The sequence below is a fragment of the Rattus rattus genome, chromosome 1 (assembly GCF_011064425.1).
Source record: "Rattus rattus isolate New Zealand chromosome 1, Rrattus_CSIRO_v1, whole genome shotgun sequence".
Taxonomy (NCBI): Eukaryota; Metazoa; Chordata; class Mammalia; order Rodentia; family Muridae; genus Rattus; species Rattus rattus.
The window spans coordinates 244,700,304-244,724,546 of NC_046154.1; the positions used below are offsets into that span (position 1 = coordinate 244,700,304).

General features: G+C 44.0%; 1 protein-coding gene across 1 annotated transcript in view; it reads right to left on the reverse strand.

The window, feature by feature from the left end:
* Col22a1 (collagen type XXII alpha 1 chain) overlaps positions 1-24,243 on the reverse strand; it is a 208,664-nt gene that overhangs the window by 74,925 nt on the left and 109,496 nt on the right. The window contains exons 32-39 of the mRNA XM_032890864.1: positions 23,832-23,885; positions 23,510-23,563; positions 22,687-22,740; positions 20,594-20,647; positions 18,095-18,148; positions 16,627-16,731; positions 15,624-15,668; positions 6,576-6,653 (exon numbers count right to left, since the gene is read on the reverse strand). Of these exons, the coding sequence (XP_032746755.1) occupies positions 6,576-6,653; positions 15,624-15,668; positions 16,627-16,731; positions 18,095-18,148; positions 20,594-20,647; positions 22,687-22,740; positions 23,510-23,563; positions 23,832-23,885 (498 nt within the window). The remainder of the gene's footprint in view (positions 1-6,575; positions 6,654-15,623; positions 15,669-16,626; positions 16,732-18,094; positions 18,149-20,593; positions 20,648-22,686; positions 22,741-23,509; positions 23,564-23,831; positions 23,886-24,243) is intronic.

Genomic DNA, 24,243 nt, shown 5'->3' on the forward strand with positions numbered 1-24,243 from the left:
CAGCTATGCATGAACAGCCAAGGTATACTCTATCTCCAAAACTGTGAGCTTAAAAAAACAAACCATTCTTCCTTTGCATTGTTGTTATTGGGTACCCCATCACAGTGATTAGAGAGGTAACTCACACGAACATAATCTGATATACATGTCCAAAAGTCATTTTAGTTAACACCCTGACTCACTCTTTAGTACCATTTTCCACCCAGAGAAATTATTCCTGCTTGGTGAGTATAGTCAGAGATCTAACCAAAGCACATATATTACAATCCTAGATCTCTATGCCATAGACAAGCAAGGGTGTTACTAAAGGCAGCTAGGCCTGTATCAAAGGACTAAGGTTCAACTTGCATAGACTCATGGAAATAAGCTAAAACAATTTGAGCATCAAAAAGATGTATTAAAATACCAAATGCATTTAAATCCTTAAGCTCAAGCATTCTTTAAAAGTATTCCAACAAAAGTCTAATGGGTCATCTCTAAAAGACATTATGTGAAAGCATTCACTGGGGAAGACCCAAGAATTTCCCTTCACACTAGGTATCTAAGCTGAGTATATTGGTTGTAGAGGAGAGAGCTCTCTACAGAGAAACAGTTCAGCTAATAAAGACAGAAGAATCAATCCACAGAACTACCAGAGCACCAATTTGCAGCCCTTGATGTGTTAATTGATGGGGCTTTAAACATCAAAAGGGTGTGAACATCACAGAAAGAGACCCACCAGACATCGTATGTGCTTCCTGATGTGCAACAGGGCATCTATGAAGTCTTGCCAAAAACATCAAACCTGAGTCCGATCAAGCCTCTGGATCTGGAAACTAATGAGGCCTACAAGGGTGGCAGCTCCTGTTAATGAATCCGGTTAGCAAACCTAAAACAGCCCTATGGAACAAACACTAAGCCCAATGTCCTCTACAAACAAGTAGCAAAATAAAAAAATAAAAGGAGAGGGGAAATCTACAAATTAGTCAAAGATCCTTGTAAAGACTGAGCAATTTGTTCACTTGGCTCTTGATTCAAAGAACAGAGAAATTGGCTGAACAGAGCACTCACTGGTTTTACAATTAAAAGGTGAGTGATAGTGTATTTGGTATTGTGTTTTCTGTGTATGATGAAGGTATATATATACACTTTATATGTTTTTATCTTTCATAAATATAGTCTAAAATAGGTAGACATAAAATTATGTATTCCTAAGAATGATTCAAAATAAGAGGATTGAAAGATAATGAAAGAAAAATAGACACCACTAGCTTGGAGACCTTGTGGGTGACTGTTTTAGAGTTTATGTTGGTTGCTGGGATAAAACACCATGACCTAATGAAGCTTAGGTTAGGGAACGGTTTATTTCAGTTCACAATTTCAGGCAGCAGTCTATCACTGAGTGAAGTCAGGGCAGGAACTCAAGGCAGATGAGGCCATGAAGGAGTGCTGCTTATTGGCTTGTTCCTCAAGGCTTACCCAGCCTTCTGTCTTAGAGTACCCAGGACCACCAGCCTAGGCATGGCACCACTCATAGTGAGCCTAGCCCTCACACATCAATCATCAAGCAAGAAAATGCACCACAGGCTTGGCCATGGGCCATTCTGGTGGGAGAATGCTATTTTCTCAATCAAGGTTCTCTCTTCCAAAATAACTCTAGTTTGGGTCAAGTTGACATAAAAAGGAGCCCAGCATGGTAGCCAAATGGCTACATGGGGTAAAGGGGATTCATTGTACTATTCTTCCTACTGTTGGGATATCTATCATTCTGTGAGGGAGGGAAATCAGTTCTCTTCTGTGCAAAGCCTGGCATTCTGTTTTTGCCTGGCTTCTGCTCCACAGAGACATCCTGTTTCTTTTCTCTATGAACTACCTTTTTCTTCTCTCTCTCCCACTGTTTAGAATCCCTATCTTTTTTTTTTTCCGGAACTGGGGACCGAACCCAGGACCTTGCGCTTGCTAGGCAAGCGCTCTACCACTGACCTAAATCCCCAACCCCAATCCCTATCTTTTCTCAGGCACATTTCAGTGGCTCTTGGTATCTCTTAACCCTGATCTATTGAGTCCTGATCATGTGTAATGGGAATGACTACCTCATAGAAGGAGCATCATATGTAGTTCTTGGACTCACTGTCCTCTCACCCCACCACATAAGACACATCATAGACACACAGAAACAAAAGCTCTGAAAATAACTTACTTTAGTTCAGTGCCCTATAACAAAAGGAAGAGGCATGATCAACTTTTTGACAGTGGGACCAGAGTACAACACAAAAGCAGAGATAAACAGAAGGTATATACCACATGCCAGACCCTTGGAACTCTCTGTCTTGTCAGTTTCCACTATCTGCATCTATCAGCAACCACCAGTGTAGAAATGAGTATATACGTTCCCATGTGTTTTCCTTTTTGTGCATGTGTGCCTGTGTGATATATATCTGTATGTCTGTGGCATGTACTCAAGACTGATATGTTCTAAGAAATGCATTGCTGGACAATTTGTTCATTGTACATATGTCATAAAGTGTTTTTGCAGAAACTAAGGTGGCTATTGCATCATTAAACAAAATAGTCTTTGGGATTTATTTCGTTATACATGTCGTCCTTCATTGACTGGAATATCCTTATGCAGAGGGAGCACCAGACAAAGAGTACCAGACTTTCTACACAGCAGAAAACTAGAGACAGGGGGAGTCAAGAGAAACTCAGGTCTGGCCTGGAAGGACTGAATGTTTCCAAACAGACTAGAACTGTTTAAGGTATACAGTTCAGAAAAACAGCTGTAAGTCCATATTCTGGAAAGAGTACAGAGAATAGAATAGAATCCAAGAAATAAAAGATGTAAGTTGAAACTCTGGTGCCCGATAAGACAATATGAAGCCAAGGCTAGCTGCATGTTGAAACACAGGAGTACCAGGTAGGTACTTGGCAAAAACATGGGTTATTTCTCTACCCAGGACCAAGAGTTCTTTCCTGTGATGACTTGGGCTGTGTAAAGCTAGGACTTAGCCAGGAGAACTTAGGTGTCCAGCATGTCATGAAACAAGCATATGTCTCAGTCCCCCAAAATCAGAGGCTCATCACAATACCACCATCCTGAGTAAAGATTAGGAACAATATAATGAACACAAAAAGACACAAAAAGCACTTGAAGACTGGGCCTGAGAAATGAGGACATCCCCTATGCCCTCCTCCTAGAAGAACCACTGAGGTACCCGTTTTCATGTAGGAGTACAATGTTGAATATGATCTTTTGTTCCCTAGTATGGATCACAGAGAGAGACACTGGACTACTCAGCAAAGATCTCTGTTCCCCAGTAACTTGACATAATCATACCTTACCTCCACTTACCGCGCCTGCTAGCAGCAAGTCCTCCCATACAGCTTCTCAGGCCACCACCAGCCTAGGCTGCTAGCCAATGAGATTTATGGTAATGCAATATGGTTTCATCCACCAGGAAGCTTTTAATAAGCCCAAGTGGCAGACAGGCACTAAAGAGTTGATTTACAGCCTCTTGGCTGCCGTCAGCAAATTACTTTTCCTGTGGAATCGGATAGCAGGAAGGTACTTCATGGTGGTTTTAGCTAGCTAGGTTTGAGGTGAATTGTGCCACTTCTGCTGTCTAGCTGTGTAATGACGTGCTTGATGTGGTATATCCGTGAGGAATGGACAGGACAAAAAGGAACCACCGTATTGCAGGCCTTCACATGGCATTTTCTTCTCTAAGGATCAATTCCATCAGGAATCACACTCCTAATTCCAGGGAAAGACGTCCTTCTGAGAGGCAGACCTCAGAAACAAGATGTCTGGGTTACTATTTCTTTTCCTTTTGTTCCTTCTAGTTACTTAGATACTAAAATAAAGAAGTCCAAGACAAACAAAAAGTACAATGGCTGTAATGGAGAGTTTTGATCTTCAGAAATTCTAGCTGAAAATTTCTGTTAAAATAATTAAATCGGATGAAACGGCCACAAGGTAATTCATTGGCTCCTACCACAGTGCCTGTGGAAACTAGGAAGACCCAGCGACCGCTCATAACTCTGCCATTCTGATGCAGTCCTCATTGCCAGTAGGATGGGAGGGTGGACTTTTCCCCAGGCCTGTTGGGGAGTTGAGGAGCAGAGAACCATGTGTGAGGACAGAGACCTAAACTGACTCAGATTATGAAGACCACAGAGCAAGGCAAAGGGAAGGTTTTATTTTATAGGATAGCATAGATAATAAATTAGATCTTCTGATTTTTCAGGAGTTATATGTGAAGAAGTGTGCTACTTGGCCTCTGAGTCACAGCAATGACCCAACACTGAAATACCCCAAAGGGACTACAGTGTCACTTATATTTTAGAGACAAACAAAAGCTGTTGAAATAGCTGTAAGAACTTCTCTGCTCAGAGAGAAAATTTATGGCTGGTATTATAAATAAGCCAACTATCCACAGTAGTAAGGTCATGGACCCTAGAGGAGAACCTACTACTGCCACTATCCTGAGTCAGTATCATTTCTAACTACATACTAATAGTTATTCTTATACCCACGGGTGAGTGTAGCTCTCACCCCCATTAAAGAAATTTCTTTTACTGCAGTCAAAAAAATTTCTAGAAATCCACAACTGGTCACAGGGTGTCCAACCTCAAGTGACACATCTGCAACATACTCCTTATAGCAAAGGCTCAGAGCGTGTGCTGTGGAGGATGGGGGAGGAAAGATTACAATACTAAGGATCAAGATGTCTACTGGAATAGAGTGTCTTCTTTTTATGTATCCAAGTTGCATCCAGGAAATTTCAACAATATTGTGGATAGTGGGAGTCTTATAAAACCCGACCCTTAAATGAAGAGATATATACAATTAATAGCTCTCTAACAAGTAGTCAGCCCTAAATACATAAACACACAAGCAAGTAGATGATTTGTATAGACTATATTTACATACATGCATGCATGCACACACAAACATACAAATACACACACTACATAACAATAATAAAGACAAGAGGTCAAGAATATGGTACGAAGTGAAAGATGGACAGAGGAAGAGTTGGACAGGGGAAATGATCTGAATACAGAACTCTATCTGAAATTCTCAATAAAATTGAATAATGAAAGTAATGTCATTACTTAAGATGCTTTTGGTTGTTGTCTGCATTTCTCTGATGTGGAAAAAAAGCAAAGACTGTCTCATGTACTGCACTGGTTTCTAGCCAGGTTATGTTTAGCAGGGGTGAAGTTGGGTACATGGCTTAAAATAATAATTATACGTGGGTACATGAGCTATTCCAAGGTTTAGATGAGTATTTGAGCTTTTCTCAAGTAATAGTAAGACATGGCTGGCTGTCAAAAAAAATTCAGTTGAAGCTGAATCAATATTCTGCCTTTAGCATAAAAGAGAACAGATGGGAGAAGAAAAATGCTCAGATTGAAAATTGTCCTTAAATTCTGAAAGCTATCACTCACTGACAGGGAGAAGAAAAGACATGCTTCTATGATGGTGAGAAAACATAAAAACATGATTCTATTCTCAAGAAATGTAGTTCTTCACTGAAAAGAATTCTAAATTTTAATGCCATGTGTGCTGATTTTAGACAAAGTGTGTATTCTACAGAGGATGGTTGACTAAGGACAAAGAAGACAGAGCCTTCACTGGGATTAGGACCTGGAAGAACCTAAATAACTCAGAAACAACAAATCTACCAGTTCCATAGGTCTCACAAGTCTGTACCTACTAGATGATGTAAGCCACGCCTTAAAACCCACACTGTGAGGACGGTTTGTAGATGCTGTTCTACAGCTATGATCCCATTTAAATTCTCACATTTTCTGATTAGAAGAATCAGGGTAATGAACATTTTTTTTATCCAGAAATACACAAAACCACAATGTTTCCCCAGATCACACTCCTTCCTCAGCCTAACTTTATTGGCTATGATTTTGTTACTCAGGATTTGGTCCATGGATCTTTTTTTTTTCCTTACAAACATTGAGTGAAATCACACTAGCAGTTGATATCTGTGCTAAGTACACAGACACAGCATCATGAAAAAGGCAGGAATGATAAGACTCCACCCAGCCTTGAGAAGCTATAGATACTTGCTGAGGAAAGAGGTCAACCTCTTAAATGGTACTCACTTACACAATCAATGAGTGCCCTTGCTCATCAAATAGATAAGCCCATAACTGTGTTCACACGGGGAACCCTAAGTAAATTCAGTTGGCAAAAAGCAAGAGACATGGGTGACAGTAAAAGGAAGAAATGCAGAAGGTAACAGTGAGGATTATGACCCAAGTACAGACATACATATGCAATGGAATTATGAAAGAACAAATACAAAGCTAGTGAGATTTGTTGCAATTATTTTGAATCAGATCCATGTATTGGACCAAAAGTTGTGTTCTTCTTATTCTCATAAGAGGTACAACACTTTTTGTAACGACCACATCCATACAGATCTGCATTCAATGGACCCAAGGACACCCAGTCTACTGCCATATAAGCTGAAACAGGACTATCCCTGTTGGAACTTATACTGTAGACTCCCGAGGGAGTAGCGGGATTTGCACTGTGAGCTGAGAACAATGATAGCTGAATAAAGACTCACAGGTGGTCCAGCAACCCCAATGCCTGGGTCTCCACGGCTGCCAGGAGAGCCAGGGATCCCAGGTGTTCCTCGGTCACCCTAGGGAGACAGAAAGATGGGATTAACAGGTTAGTGCTGGCAAGATCAGGCACAATGTATAAAAAGAATTATGTGTCTCACAGAATTGTTACTGTTGTTCCATCAGTTCCACATTCATCACCTGACTTCATCCTCTATCTCTTGGTCCAGCACTCACTATGTGGACCAGAGCCCTCATGATTGTGATCACATGCATCTCAAACATTCCCAAACTTGAGCATGACCCCAACTGTGATTAGGAAACTAAGACTACTCCCCATGTTGGAGAGAGCACATATCTACTGTGCTTATCATACCTACATCCTAACCATACATGTACCACATTTCAACTCAGATCCCACACCGTCAGTAAATAAACATTGATGTTGATGTTTCAAGATGTTCCCAATACCTACGCTTTGTGGTTAGCTCTTCAGGGTGTGGCAGATGCGGCTTCACAAGACAACTCAAGTTAAACCATTGCTTCAAGTATCACGAAGTATGGATTTGATGTTGGAGGCTCAACTTTAAATTGTGGCTTCAGCACTGAAAACCATGACAACCAAACCAACCATGCACATTTCTTTGCCTATCAGAGTAGTACACACAAGCAGCTGAGCTAGCTTGCTGGTACACTGGTTAAATGTGTTAAGCAAGACGATAACATGTGTACAACCCTGCCACTCAGTCCCCATAAGCCAGCTGCTACATTTGCTGGTCTTGCCATGTGACTCTCTGAGTGTGATGGAAAAGGAAAGAGGAGAAGAAAAGAGATGAACAGACTTTGCCATTTCCCATAGAAGGAAGTCAATGTTCTAGTTTCCGGTATTTTAATTCCTTCCTCTGAGAGGAAGAGGAGTCTTTGACCAAGGCTGACTCCAAGTGGGCAGCAAACCTGACTGCTGCTGACACTGGCATTTCCAGTCTTGGATCACCCCATTTTGCACAAATATTCAGATTTCGGGTGCCTAACTGCCAATGAGTTTGTTTGTTGTGCCTCTTCTGACCCTACAGGCAGCATCAGGAGATGCAGTTTGCCTAGGACAGTTTCTTACAACCCAATTTCAGAATATGCATCAATACGTTACATCAGGGATTATCTGCCTACATCTCCGGTCTGACAATGCAGTGGCAGGTGTCCTTCCTCAGGCCACTTAATGTCCTTGGAATGAGTCGATTTGTTTTACAAAGAGAAACAGCCCAGAAGCTGGTCATGAAGAACCAAAGGGATTATGTTTAGAAATTTGACTATAAGAAACATTTATTTATTAACTTTTATGTCTTTTAAGTTTAAAATGTTAACAGACTACAATTTTGGCCATGATAGCCACTGGAAACTCTTGCATTTGGAGCCTTTAAGAAAATAATACTGACCCTTGAGCAAGTAATCATTACTGCTGTGAGTTTGTGTGTACACCGGCCATGTCATTTCCAAGCAATGCTTCACAGTCTTCTTTTCCTGTCTGCCAAGCTCTAGAGTCTTTCTCCCTGCTCTTCTGTTGTGTGCCCTGAGCCTCACGTGTGGGAGGACTATGTAGATGTCACTTTATAGCTGATACTCACATTCATCTTTGAACTTCGAGCAGTTCTGAGTCTGCATTAACAACTGTCCACAGCATAAACTGCCCATCGCCAGCGGATAGGCCCACTTCCACAAGCACAGTTTGTGGAAGTCATAATTGCTCTCAGTGGATTATTTTTAAAAACAAACAAACAAAAACTAAAACAAAGGAGGCCTTGAAGTTAGGAGGGAGATGTATTGAGGAGCCCAGAGAGAATTGGAGAAGGGCAAGTGGAGGAACAGATCTGAGCAAGATAAATTTTATATATGTATGAAATTTTCAAATAATAAGGAAAAGACATCACTCAAAAACAAAGAAGGAAAGTCATCCTCCTAAGGCAATCTGTCATCCCTGCTCATGGAATGACTACAGTTAGATATTCATTCAGTTAACCCTCACTGTCTGTCCCATGTAAGCTGAGACCTAGGCACAATGCTGACCTGAAATTCAGTTATGATGCCTGCTTATTGTCAGTACTTAGTGTTAAGTTCTAAAGTAGATTATCAATCATAAATATGGGAGGAATGGAGCTTACAAAGTCCTTACAAAAACATAGCCATCAAAACCGAAATCCTCACTAAGATCCCTTAATCTCTGCCATTTCTCTTCCTTATTCTTCCAAGCCCGATGTGGCTATGACACCAGCCATTGGTGATCACTGAGAAACAGATCATCCCTTGTCCCACCCTCAACTATACTTCTAGGTCTTTCCTAATTTCTCTTCAAATTTCTACTTAGAGCATTCTATTTCTTTAGGATGATATGGTATGTGGCATGACTTAGGCCTGGGAAGCAAAACAAACTTTGTATCTAGGAAATCTAATAACAATTATAAGGAAGGGGTTGAAAAGATAAATACAGGGGCAAGTGTGAATCTGACCCATGATGCATATGCTACCAGTTCTTTATAAGAGTGAAGATGATCAGGAAGGAATATTTCAGACATAATCAAGTGACTCTTAGTCTGGCCCCAGGGTAGTGACATGTACCTCCTGTAACCTTGGGAAGACTTCTACACATTAGGACCATCATCGATAAAATAGTAAGACTCTACCAAGTTTCCCTGCACCTTATATGTAATCACTTAGAAGGAGAGTAACACACCAACTATTGCATTTATAATATTACCATTTTACCACAAGAGTTAGCAGAAAGAAAAATTAGATGGACACATACAAAGTTAAATAAATCCATTCCTGCTGAACCTTGGACTTGCTTTAAAGTGATTGATGTAGACTTTCCTACTGTAGTTAGCTTCCAGTGCCCTCAAGACCATTTTGTTGTGGTTTGGATGAGAAATGTCCTTCATAAGTTCATATATTTGAAAATTTGGCCCTCAATATATGGTACAGTTTGGGAAGGTTATAGAAACTTCAGGAAGTGCAACATTGCTGGAGAACAACTTCACTAGGGTGGGGGTAGGGTTAAGGTTATGGCAGATGGTTCCCACTTCCTGTTTTCTCTCCCTCTTTTCTTCCCCCTACCTCTGCTTCCTGCTTCCTGTGTATGGATAAAATGTGATCACGCTGCTTCTTGTGAGGCTGAACTCATGCTTCAGATGTCATGATTTCCCACCCTCACTCCCCATGATAATGAACTCAATCCACTCTGGAATTGCCAGTCCAAATAAATTCTGTCTTCCATGACTTATTTTTTGTCATATTATTCTGTCACAACAACAGCAAAGTGACAAATGATAGCGACTCCTCCTTCATATATGTGGCACTGCTTCCAAGGGCTTGCTAAAACTCCCATGCGCTAAGCTCCCAGGCACTGACCCCATTCACTGGTTGATCTAGTCATCTCCTTTCATTAGCCTACCTACTCTCTCTCTCTCTCTCTCTCTCTCTCTCTCTCTCTCTCTCTCTCTCTCTCTCTGTGTGTGTGTGTGTGTGTGTGTGTGTGTCTGTCAGGTTTAAGATATTTGCACACATCTTCATTAATCTTCACACTGACCTCTTGCTGTCCATGTGTTCAACTCACCTCTGACTTCCCTGTAAACAGCATGAAGGTCGACGCCCTATTTACTTGCCTATTCAACAAAACTCACCACAATGAATCTCAAACGAGTCAGACCTGATACAGGCTAGATATATCTATGTATCTCTGCACCAAGTGTCTGTCTTAAGGCCTGATGCTGGTGGCTGGCATTAATGCTGTCCATGTGGATGCAGGAGCATGCAATCCTCCACCAGCCACTGTGTCAGGTACTGAATTGTGCCTTCCCCAAAATTAAGCCTCTCTTATACCCAAGAGAAAAGAATGTGAGAAGAAGGCCTTTCTGACCCAACTGAGCAGCAGTGAGTACATGATTGATTTTGCGCAGTGACCAGGTCTGGCCCCATCTGTGTCTACAACCTATTGTGATGCTAAAAATTCCCCAAAGAAACCATTTCTCAGCTTAATGAACAGACACTTTTAGAAAATGGCCCCCAAAGGACACAGAAATAAGCCTAGCACTATGTCCTCAAGAGCAAGAAGGGCCAGTGGATAGGAAGAAACAGTGTCTGGAACCCACATTCCAGGGAGGAATATGTGACCAAGTCTGGGGTTCTGCAAAAAGATGACAGCTTTAAGACAATGACTATGCACCATAAGATCATTTATCTCTCAAGGAGCCCTTTTCAGTGTCAAATGCTCTTGACTCCTTCAACTATAATATAAAGACACTTGCTTTCCAGTCATCTTCCTTGCAGGTAGCTGAGCAAGAATTCAAAATAAGTTCCCTGTGCAGCCCAAACATGTTCACTTTGCAGGAAGCAAGTGTCACCCACTGAAGAGTCACCCGTAATCACTAGCAACCAGGAACCATCGAGATGTGCTGAAGGACACATAGATTGCTATCTCCCTTAAGCCCATGAGGTGTGTTCTCTCGACACATAGAGTTAGAGACCTATCTCTCTCTCTCTCTCTCTCTCTCTCTCTCTCTATATATATATATATATATATATATATATTATATATATATATATATCTCCTTCCCTTCTCCCTTGTATCCGTTTCTCTATGCTCCCATTGAGCAATCCGTTCTCCAAATAAAGATGTCCTTGAATCTCCATTTACTTTCTAAATGTCTTGACAAACCACTCTGTAACTGATATATTAGTACGTGATCAACAGTGGAATAAGTGTCTATTTAAGGGGAAGGAGTAGTCCAGTGGCAGCATGACTTACCTGAGCCCCATGTTGCTGAAACCGCTTAGCAACTCTGAGCCCACCTCTCTGTGTTTGCTGATGTTTCCACTGCTTTCCACTTGACTTTCTCCAACAGAGTGTGCCCAGATCAGATATAAGCTACCTAGGTAAACACCTTCCTGCTGCAACAGGATGCCAGGATTTTTGAACAAGTGTTAGTGGTAACCCCTACACTGGGAAACTATTTTTACAGATATGATAGCAAGTCCTCACCCGAAACACTCTACTTGGAAGTAAAAGAGAATATATTTATGGTTCTATGTAGCTTGATGTCATTATGCAGGTGAAGGCAGGTACAGGATAGAACGAGGCCTGTTGGTGAACAAGAAGGAAGGATGGGCAGGGGAAAGGTTTTAGAGAGGCAGAGGAGGCTGGAGCAAGGAGGAGGGAGCTGAGGGAATATGGCAGCAGATGAGGAGATTCCCCTCTGCACATATTATAGGTTGCTTTGACTATTCTTTTTTTTCTGTTTCTTTTTTTTTTTTAGTTAAAATTTTTTTTTTTTTTTTTTAATTAACTTGAGTATTTCTTATATACATTTCGAGTGTTATTCCCTTTCCGGTTTCCGGAAAACATCCCCTCCCCCTCCCTTCTTTATGGGTGTTCCCTCCCATCCTCCCCCATTGCTGCCCCCCCCAACAGTCTAGTTCACTGGGGTTCAGTCTTGCAGGACCCAGGGCTTCCCCCTTTCACTGGTGCTCTTACTAGGATATTCATTGCTACCTATGAGGTCAGAGTCCAGGGTCAGTCCATGTATAGTCTTTAGGTAGTGGCTTAGTCCCTGGAAGCTCTGGTTGCTTGGCATTGTTGTTCATATGGGGTCTCGAGCCCCTTCAAGCTCTTCCAGTTCTTTCTCTGATTCCTTCAACGGGGGGTCCCTATTCTCAGTTCAGTGGTTTGCTGCTGGCATTCGCCTCTGTGTTTGCTGTATTCTGGCTGTGTCTCCAGGAGCGATCTACATCCGGCTCCTGTCGGCCTGCACTTCTTTGCTTCATCCATCTTGTCTAATTGGATGGCTGTATATGTATGGGCCACATGTGGGGCAGGCTCTGAATGGGTGTTCCTTCAGTCTCTGTTTTAATCTTTGCCTCTCTCTTCCCTGCCAAGGGTATTCTTGTTCCCCTTTTAAAGAAGGAGTGAAGCCTTCACATTTTGATCATCCATCTTGAGTTTCATGTGTTCTAGGCATCTAGGGTAATTCAAGCATTTGGGCTAATAGCCACTTATCAATGAGTGCATACCATGTATGTCTTTCTGTGATTGTGCTACCTCACTCAGGATGATATTTCCACTTCCATCCATTTCCCTATGAATTTCATAAAGTCGTTTTTGATAGCTGAGTAATACTCCATTGTGTAGATGTACCACATTTTCTGTATCCATTCCTCGGTTGAAGGGCATCTGGGTTCTTTCCAGCTTCTGGCTATTATAAATAAGGCTGCCATGAACATAGTGGAGCACGTGTCTTTTTTATATGTTGGGGCATCTTTTGGGTATATGCCCAAGAGAGGTATAGCTGGATCCTCAAGCAGTTCAATGTCCACATTTCTGAGGAACCTCCAGACTGATTTCCAGAATGGTTGTACCAGTCTGCAATCCCACCAACAATGGAGGAGTGTTCCTCTTTCTCCGCATCCTCGCCAGCATCTGCTTGTTTTGACTATTCTTAAGGAATGCATGTGTACAGGATTTTGTGTCCAGATGGCCAAATTATATCTTATCAGTTGAATCAGAGGATATTGTGTGATGTATTTTTTCATGTGGCCAGTTAATTGAGTTCAAGAGAGTACATGGTGGCAAGATGCACTAGGACCACCATAGAATTGGGATATGTATGCCTGGTGTGATGAAAACCAGTCAGGAGGCCTGACAGGGTGCAGTGTTGGAATGGCTCTAGGAGAGTGGGTCAGAAAGTAGATGGGGGCAGCGTGGAACTGCTGAGATAAATTCGTGCTAGTTCTAATGGCTCACCAGAACCAGAACTAGCGAGAGTGAGTGACCAGGTATGTGCAGGAACCAGTTCCACCACTTTTTGATTTTTATTGCAACAGTTCTATTGTTAAATATCCTGAAATACCACTGCAGAATAACGGATGGTATACTGTCTCCCACTGTCAGATAAAGGTCTTATGTAAATATAGTGGAAAATGAGAGCTCTTTACCTCTCTGCCACATCTGACACCTTGTTTTTGCTTCTAAAAGGTAATCAGTGTCCTCTGGGTCCTGAAGGTCCTTCTCAATAGGGAAGGGTCAGAGTACTTGGATATTGAAAACGAATCTGGATAGGGCTCACCGATAACAGAGAGCTTTCCTTATGCAACGATTCCTCCCTCCTATTCAGAAAACAATCAGTTGACATGCATTTACTCCTACCATATAGATAATTCTCCCCTTTAGGAAAATCTTTGATCATGGGTAATGCAATAAAATTACCACACTGAAAGCAAATCCATATATATTACAATCCCACTTACTGCAGGTTTAGGATGGTTATGGAGAACATCTGCTTAAATAGTAGAAAATTATGAAGCTGAGATCTCTGTTTTGCTACTCTCAACATCTATGGAAGAACCTCAAACTCCCTTATGCTAGATAATTGTTGGGTGAGCTTTTCACATACGATTTTAAGTTCCATTCGCTCTGTATTCATGTTGCTGAGATCCCAAAGATACAACTATAATATAAAATATTATAAGAACCAAACAGGGGAATGGTCTCCCATCAGGTGATTGGACTCTAAGGCTGGGAAGAAAACTTCCAAGTCATAGCAACATATATACCATCTGGGATGGGAGGTAGTGTGCTCCAGAAAGTGCTAGCATTTCCAAGGTGACTTCCTGGATGACAAGACCACAGTGTAGACAATACATAAGAATATGTTCTTCATGTTTTGAAGCTGTTTTTGTTCAAGAGATCCTTATTTGTAGCCAAGGCTAGCCTCATGACCCAGTCTAGCCTCAACCTTAAAATCTTCCTATTTCTTTCTCTAATTCTCGCGGTTGGGATTATAGGCAGGCATTACCACTGGCAAGAAAGACGTTTTAAGGAAATTGTTTTTATAAACGTAAGGAAATGGTTTTATAAATAGGCACCAGTGCCGGTAATTTAAATATGCATTTCTTGTTAAACATCTGAGCCCCCATCCTAACATCAATGAGGTGACTCTGGCCCACACCCTGTCAGTCCTTGTATGTGAATTGGCATCATGATCCTCACTGTCTGTGAGTGTGGTTACAGTTTAATTTGCTGCAGCCGATGCCTCAGCATTCCCTGCAACCCCTGACCAAGGCCTGCAACAGTACTTTCTTCCCCACATTGCTACTACATGCAATTTCAAATGAGGACAAGTACCTCAGTCTCCAAGAAACCATGCACAGCCAAACCAGCATAGGAGCCTTCCTGAACTCCCTCAGCCCACTCATCGCCTTCTCTAACACCTGCCTACGTTGCAGTTTTCACATCCATGTGTCCCCTGATCGATGAAAGAGGCCAAGAATGTACCGCTAACAGTACTGTGTCCTCAGTCCACCCTGTAGATGTGCCACAACTTAAGCAATAAGGTACCGGTCATTCACGTAAGCTTCAGTAAAGGAATGAGGGATTCTGTATAGAGAGAGCTTGGGCTATTCCCTTGCTTACTCAAGGGGATATTGCCTTTTTAGGCCTGTAGTTGCTGGTAAGTTGAGGGAGAGTTTGGCAGGTGTTTATCCTTACCCTTCATCCTCTAGGGTATGCAGCTAGATGATATTCTCTGGCCTTCCTTGTCATGAATAGCACTAGAACTTGGTGGGTCGACATAATAAGCAATTTCCAGTGCTGACCCAAAGTATTTTCCCAGTACCTTCTTCCCTCTCAACCCCTACTCACTATGTATGCCAAGGCTTTGAAGAAAGGCAGAGCAATACCACACACACACACACACAACACCCCACAGGGCTTCTAGACCACCATTAAAATTACCTAAAATTTTCATGATCATCTGCTACCAAAATTTCACCCGTAACAGGAGAAGACTTAGACCTTGACTAGGTCAGGTGAAAGACAATAACTCTCTAATAATTTAATTAGCATTTATGAAACAGTGCTGTGGATAGGACTTCATGATCTCAGGAGTTTCATCATGTGAAATGTGGGTGGGGTTGAGGTGACCAGAGATGCTTACATCAAACAAAAATGTACATATTCTCTAAGTGGCAGCACGTACCATCTCCAATTTGCTTAGACAAGCGCTCACCTTGGTTCCTAAGGGACCAGGTAATCCAGGTGGTCCTCGTAGTCCCTGTTGAAATGAACAACATAGACCATGAGAGCCGAATCACTCAGACATACCAATTTGCTGCCCTCTGCTGGAGCAGTAGTTGGAGAACAGATGACTCCCGTTGCAACGTTCAATCACAGGATGTGAGTCTGCCACCTTCTGAGCTTATTTGGACAAAATACAAGATTTGCTGTTCCTTACTGTGTTTTTCTACTTCAGATCTCCATGTTAAGGTCCCCCAAAAGGAAGCAGCAAGATTAAGCCTCAAAGCCAGGCTCACCTGACCCTGTGACCCATAGACCTAGTTTATCCCACTAGAGGAGGGGACTCCATTTCCAGCTGATGAGCTTGGACTAATAATGGCAGTCATGAACATACTTTTTTCCCAGAGGAGCCCAGTGTGGACCAAGAATCCCTTCTTTGTGTGTGTGTGTGTGTGTGTGTGTGTGTGTGTGTGTGTGTACTTGTGTGTACTTGTGTGTACACGCGCGCACGCGCATGTGCATGCATGCCTGTGCACCATAACTACTGGGTACTTAGAAATTTGTTTGCATGACTGGCTTCTCTTCGATCCGGCACAGCCAGAGCTCCGTGTGCTCTGAGCCGGTTTAGAGAACTACAATATGTGCCCATTTGTGGTTTTTGCACTTCCAAGGATCCAGTTTCCTGTGGTCAACCACAGACTCAAAGTACTCAGTCACAGATTTCAGCAGCAATCTACACGTTAGTAAAAATCTGTCACGGGAGTACAGTGCTACAAGTTTTCTACTTCATGGTTATTTTTCAGCATGCAGATTGACAGGACTGTGTCCCTGGGCCAAGGGGCATCTTGAGCTTTGCAGTTCCCCTTTCCACCCTGCTTGGCTCACGTCACCGGCTCGCTTTCTAAACTGAGTCTTTGCTTTTGCCCTGTTCTCTTTTCCACCCTGTGAGCCTGGCTTCCCGAAGCTCTAAGCACGCACGTCATCCTACCACTTACCGGCTCCCCATCCTTCCCCTTTCCTGGTGGCCCAGGGAGGCCAGGAGCACCAGGATCTCCCCGTGGACCCGCTGGCCCCGGGCTGCCTGCTTCCCCTGCCGTTCCCTGGGGAGAAAAGGAGGAACTTGATGAGCATTAGCGGCAGGCAGAAACTCTGCTTTCCAATAGCGAAGCAGCCGGAGCCTGTGTGGCAGCTTCCTGAGCTGCTGTCCCTCTGAAGCATCAGAAGACAGACTGCTCACTGGAGGTCAGAAGTTGAACTCTGTTCCCCCACATTCACATGCTGAAATCCTTTCTCCGGGCAAAGCCTCCACCAAGCCTCACCCTGACTGTCCCTATCCGTTCTCTGATCGAGAGATGCAGGGTGATCAGTCAGGGCTCTCAAGCAGGAAAGGGAGGGGGGCCTTCAAGTCTAGAGAGCAGGTTCTATATTTTCCCATCGCCCAGCCAGACATTGAAGAGTAGGTGGGAACTTGAGGGAATTTTGTCTGGTCCCTTCCAGCCCTGGGCCTACTCAATTGTCACATTGTTTCCAGTCAAGAGAAGGTGTTTGGCTCCCCCTAGAGGTCACACAAGCCAACAGCACACAGAAATATAATTTGGATCTATCCCTTTTAAACTTAGGTGTTCTCGGTTCTGTAATTTAAGGTGTCATCTCTTTTTAAAAAGGCATCTACAGGGAATTGTGGCATACATTTATAATCCTGTGTGTCTTGTGATTGTTGAGGAAGAATCCTGTTCTGTATATGCTAAGCCAGGGGCAGTCCCTCTCCTTGGTGTAGGGACCACCAAATGTCAAGAGGAGTCGGCGTGTCCCTACTGAAAACCACTGTTCTCACCTTAGTTCAGAGTTCCACAACTTAGACCCAGAACCAACCTTTGATGAGTCTGAAACTCATTATTTCCTTTGGGTACTGATGAACACTGTCGGTTTCCCAAGCCCTGTATCAGCATCACTAACAAAAATGAGAACCTTCCTTTAAGCACATGGTCATGTCAGAGCAGTGTGCAGAGGGACTGCAGAGGGTACCCTGTTGGCCCTAGGCCTGTGGGCTCTTTTTAGTTGATAAAAAGGGGGATCTTGTTCTCCTTTTCTCTATAATAAACAAAATGCTCTCCCAGACTTGGGAAGGTCTCCCTGGTAATCATGATGCTCGGTGGATATGTGGATCACTGAATTAAAAGCACAATGTTCATGAGAGTCAGCTCTGCTGCTCACCAGCTATGAGGTATAGAGCAAATAAAGTCCCTTAGAGCTTCTGTCTACAATGGTAAAGGGGACATTGCTCTGACCCCCGGGTGAGCAATGAAGGTGAGAGTGTATGAGATCTCACAGTCCCCTCTCAGCCGCACAGTCCTTTCTGGTGCCTAGGCTTTAAGCTAGCCCTGAGCAGTCTGAGTTCCTCATCTACTGACCCCAGGAAGCCTAAAATGATAGACGCCTTTCTGCAGTCTACATCACTCTTACCTTCTCTCCACGCTCCCCGTCTTTCCCAGGGGTGCCTCTGACACCAGGGGAACCCTGAAAAATGAAAGGTTTTATACACAGTCAGTTTTCAATGGACATTAGCCCCCAGGGTTATGTCAATAGGCCCCTTTCACTTCTGCTCACATGTTCCCCATCCAGTCTTAAACTCACTGATGCCCATGTCCTTGCCAGAGTCTGGTCCTGAAGCTTGTACAACAAAACCTTGAGAACAGGTATGGTCTGCTGAGTGCTTGCCCCCAACAGCCTTTGTCTTCGGGCAGGCAAACCAAGTGAGGGCTAACTGGTAAACCCGAAAACCTGACTTGGTATCAGAGATCTACTCTTTCAGTATCAGGAGAGTTCTCCCCAACACCTTAAGGAAGGCTCAAGGATAAACACTGTGCAGACACACTAGTAGGGAACTTATGGTCATGAGAAAAAGAACAGCTAGCCAGTTACACAGAACTGGAGCTCAGCCCTGCTGAGGACTCTAGAGCCTACCGAGGACACCCTGCAGGGCTACCTCAGCTTAGAGCAAAGAACAGGCTACCAGGGCTAAAGAGATGGGTCAGTGGTTAAGAGCACTCACTGCCCTTCAAGAGAAATTGGAGCATTAAGTATTCAATTCCCAACGCCTGCATGGTGCCTTATAATGACATGTAGTCTACTTCCAGGATCTCTGAAGTCCTCTTCTGGCCTACAAGGCACCAGCACACAGTGGTACACAGATATAAGTGCAAGCAAACATCCATACACATTAAAATAATTTGTTATATTTAAGAGATGGGCCATTTCTTCTCTTGTTACCATGGAGATACTTCAGATGACAATTCTGCCCTCTTTCTGTGGCCAACTGGACAGCATGCTTTCCAAAAGCCAGATAAAATGGCCAAAAAAGATCAAGATTGGCTGATGCTGACTATGTATGCAGGGTGGGAAAAGAAGGACTCTACAGAAAAGAGCTACTTCAACCATTTTCCCCATGACTTGGTCTCTCCCTGCTTCCATTGCCTCCTGCATAAAATGACATCGGGGTTGATATCCACCTAACAGGCTTGTGTGGATGAAACAACTAAATGTGTCATATATTAAAAATCTAAACGCCATGCACCTATGCCCTGAGTCACAGACACCTGGGAAGGTTTAGAAATGAGCAAGACTGGTGGTAGGATATTTGATCACACCATGAACCCAAGATTGTGTAATTTACTGAAAAACAAAAACAAAAACAAAAACAAAAACACCCTTGTTTCTAGTTATGGTCACCCTTAGTGATCATCTTTAATTCCAAATAATAAGGGTAAAGTTAGTTTGTAGAAGGAAGAACCTGTGTTTGAAAGCGACATCTTATAGAGTAGCAGAAAAGCAATGAATCAGAGAAAGATCTGACAGAATAGGACAAGCCTAACTCTCAGAGAAGAGAGAGGAAAGGGAAGCTACTTGAGGGACAGTGCAGAGAAGAGGAGGCAGTTTTACTGGGACGGTTGTACAGAGACAGGCTGCAGAGAGAGAACAAACTAGAGGAAGGTGAAGACAGAACAAGCCAGGGAGTGAGAAGGATCCAGAGGATTAGAACAGATGGCTAGGGTTAGTTTGAGGACAAGCAGAGCAACTCAGGAGAGGCTGAGAGAGAAGCCAGATTGAATCGCTTAGCTCAGAGAGAAATTCGAGCCAGCACAGCTGAGTTGAACCAGCAAGAACTCAGAAAGATCAAAAGAGGGTGAGCTTATTCAACAGTAGGTCTCAGAGGCTGAAAACATTCTAGGCCTAGATAAGACTATACGGAGGCTAGAAGCTTCCAGGACTAGGCCCAGATTAGCACACGGAGGCAGTGAGCCTCTGAGAAGTCAATTACATCAGCTGAATAAAAATTTACTTTTGCATGGCCTAATCTATTGCAGAGGAAGATTTCCCTATAGCCTGTGACCAGATGCCGCTGCATGTCATATCGAAAAATCAGTAAAGTCTAAATCAATGCTTATGTTGAATCATAAAACTAGACAATTAAAAAATCTCTTGGGTCTCCACTTAGGAGAGGGAAAGCAGGAACCTCAGCAGGTGGTATTGAGTCTGAAAGGCAGGCTGGCCTAACCGTGCCTCTTGTCTTCAGACGAAAGAGCTTAGAGATGGACGACCAGGTCCTTAATGCTGGGTGTTGGGAGGTCTGGGTTAGAATCCAGGTATCCACTTAGCCATCGGGACCTTTAGTTCTTTAGGTTCACTTATTTTCTTTGAAGGCGGGCTGCGATGCTGATCCCAACATCAGCGGAATGTACAGCCTCTCTGTCACACCAAGTCTATCTACAACCCAGGCAGCTGACGTGTTGCCTGGAACCTTGGGTTGGTAATGTTCCGTCTGGGTAGCCCTCATCAGAACGATGTGGGCAGTGCCGCCCACAGCTCTGCGTGGGTGGGCAGGAGGAGATGGAAGCGAACAGAGGCTGACACTGCAGGTTTGCAACCCACACCGACATGCCTGCTCTCTTCACCAATACTCACCGCACTTCCTGGGGGGCCGCTGAGACCAGGCGGTCCTGCCGGTCCTGGAGCACCCTAAAACAGAGACAGAGCAGTTGAGAAAAGCTAGAAATAACTAACCCCAGCCACGCTCCATACATGTCCCACAGTCAGTTCACTCTGGATGCTGGAATAGCATCCAAACTGATACTCATAGATATTAGGAACCTGCTCTTCTCCAGCGTATGGTATCCCCACCACCCACCAGTGAAACTCAAGTGAATAGGCTTGGAGGTGAGGGGAACCAGGGACAGGAAGGCTCTCACTGGTCCTCAATCCCAGGCATTGAAGTGTGGATGTCAAGAGTGGGCAGAGAAGAAAGCCACCCATCATGCCTAAGAAGTTCGGGTGAGCATTAGCCTTGATCTTATGCATAGGAAGCAGGGAGGGTTGTTCAGAGTTGAGTTATGAAGAAAAGGCCCCTGGTACACTGAGGTTTTAAAGGGCACTAAACAAGCCTTTCAGAACACACCAATGATAGAGTTGGGCAATGGCTGACAAGGATATGGACAGAAAGGAACTTCTGGAAGAATGAGTGGGAAAGGGCTTGTGATGGGTTAAGGTTAGGGTTAGGGTTAGGGTTAGGGTTAGGGTTAGGGTTAGGGTTAGGGTTAGGGTTAGGGTTAGCTACTGGGTTGAAGGTTATCACAAGGCTGTATGACTCTGGGAAAACCACTTTAAGGCAGTGCCATGATGAAGATACTGGCACCATTCACAGAGTAAGGGAACCTGGGGAGAGAGTGGAGGCGGGGAGGAAGGGGGTGCGTGCACCTGTATGCGCATGACATGTATGTGCTTGACTGGGATGGTCAGTGACTGATTCCTGAAGTGGATTTTAATTTGAACTTGATGGTAGGTCATGACTCCATGAGACTGGTTTTGGGGAGGGCATTTCAGGAGGGACAGTGGCGTGGAGTGAGAACTAGAAACTGCTTAGGTTCACTGTCACAAATCACGTGTGTCCTTCAGGTCAGAAGTCACAGAGCACATTCCTAGCCTCCTTTTCGAACTGCTTCTACTTTATGCTGGCTGAGCACAGGCCAGGCTGTCCTTTGCTAAGAGAATACCTGTCTCTGCCCTTTCTGTGTCATTAGCATAACCTCCATTCATGGCTGAACCCATCTTTGTTAAGCCACAGTTACAGATACATAGTCATATAATTATATTTTGGCCAGTGAAATTGGTCTGTGGTTCCAGGACCAGACTGGACATTGATGCTCCTCTTACTAAGTGGCCATCACTCCTGGGAGGCCAGGCAGGTCAGTATGGCTCTGCCTCCATCCAGGACCATGGGAATACCTGAGCTCTACAGCTTTGGCCACACAATACAGCTCCAAGCAGTCCAAGTGAAAAACTGAGATTAAACATCTTCTGTGGCCAGGAGAGTCTAGGCGGAAAGTGCCTGCTGGAAAGTATGTATCTGTACATGCCTTGCCTGCTGCTTTGTGTTTGAGGATCTGTGTGAGAGACAAAGACACACACACACACACACACACACACACAGAGAGAGAGAGAGAGAGAGAGAGAGAGACAGAGACAGAGACAGAGAGAGACAGAGAGAGAGAAACAGACAGACAGAAATAAAACAAAGACAGAAAGAGGCACAGAGACACATAAAGAAAAATGGAGAGACAGAGAGATAATTGTAGAATTGTGGATCAAAATCCAGGCACGATCCTCAGAACAGCAAATATCTGGGAGTAGTCTTCTTGTGCACTGAAGGCCCTTTGTGTGTTCCTCTGCACTCTAAAGACTTTTGTCACTGCTAGGCACACAGGTACCACTGGATTAACACTGGGATTGCCTTCGTAGCATCCACGTATGTACAGGAGGGAATTTATCTTGGGGCTGGAAACATGGACAAAGACCAGGCCCACTGGAACACTATGGAGGTGAAGGAATTTCCCTTTTTTGCTTCAGGTTCAAATGACCCCTGGGCCTGGACAGCCCCACCAATATGAATTTGCTTTCTTAGCCAAATCCCAGTTGGTTCAGAATTGTGAGCCAGGGAAAAGATGTTCATCTGGGCCACCCCTTCTAGGAAGTCCCCAGAAGTCAGGCAAGACGGGACTCACGGGTTTTCCAGCTGCTCCAGGAGGCCCTTGCGTACCATCCTGCCCCTTGGCACCCTGTGTAAGAGAGAGCAAACGAGGTAGGTCAGAGGCCTGAGGTCTTAGTGTTAACCTGCAGTTCAAACCTGACTCATCAGTGCAAAAAAGGATGGAACAGAAAACAGGTTCTGCTGGGTGCAGGAAAGCCTCCATCCCTGACCCTGCACATCCTTATCACTCTCTGTACAGTCATCCACTTATTATCATTAGCCCATTATGCAAATGAGAAAAGGAGTTGGGCAGCCTTGACCTCAGAGGTTTTGAACAACTAATAGGCTCTTGCCAACTATATAGAGCCCCTTTCCTTCCTTCCTCTCCCAAAGAAATGAACAACTATCAGGAAATATCCTCTCAGCCCAAACCATTCCTGAAAAATAAGATACAGATGCTAATATGTGCATCTTCTAAATCCACTTGCCTATTAATTGCTGGGGGAGCAAAAGCCAGTTTCCTACATCTGAAACAAAAAGAGAAATCCTGTTTCCTGGGCAACCTCTCTCAAGGCATTCTGAATCAAGGGAGCTTTCCTCAACTACAAGAAGCCCTTTAGTGGAAGGGCAGGAACAAACAAATCCCAGAGCCTAGTCCAGGAGTTCCTTCCAGGGGTCAGTTTTGCAAGGTACTGGTACTCTTAGTTCTAGGGAACTGTCATAGCCCATCCCTCCATACCTCTTGCCCTAGTGAGAATTCACAAAATGTCAACTAGGAAGCTGGTGCTCAAGGCATGAAGAGAGGCATGATGGGGTACATGGTTCAGAGACTAACAGGCAGAGAAAAGCTCTCTTACCGGAGGTCCAGTGGGTCCCCGAGGACCCAATTCTCCAGGATGGCCCTGAGGTCCCTGCAATGAAAGAAAAATATCCACATGAACTAGCTCAGCACCCTTGTCCTGAGCAGATGGAGATATGCAGTGGTTATAATCTGAGATCCACAAAAGCCGTAACGCCAAAGTCCTAAGGACTAAAACCCGCTATGTATATTCTGTTTACTAATTCCTTCAGTATGTAGAGTGGCCAGTGGGATTAAGACCTAGAGCCAGCCAGGCGTGGATCCCTGGTCTTCAGCAAACTCGAGGAAAGGTGAGCAGTGTCCAGAGTGTGTGTACTCACCAGGGCTCCAGGCTCGCCAGGATCACCCTTTTCTCCTTTGGGTCCTTGTTCTCCCTGTTGGTTAGAAGCACATGCTTGGTATAGGTAACTGAGAGTGACCCCTCCTCCCCACTGTCTCCCGCTTTTTAGCACATCCGCTCCACCTCTTGGTATTGACACAAGGTCACCTCCATTCCTCTGGTGACTATATTCAAGGTTGCTCCTGTTGGCTGGCTTGTGGGCACTTCCCTCTCTTTCCTGGGGCTCAGAATGATACTGACTTACTGTTCAAATCTAAGAGTGAGGGTCTTTTCTTCAGAGAAATGGAAGCCCAACCTGGCCATATCCTCCTATTAGGTATCCTCAGGGTTCAGCCTCCTCCATGGAGCCTACAAAGATGTCACATGAGTGGCTGATCCTTCTCCCTTCTCTC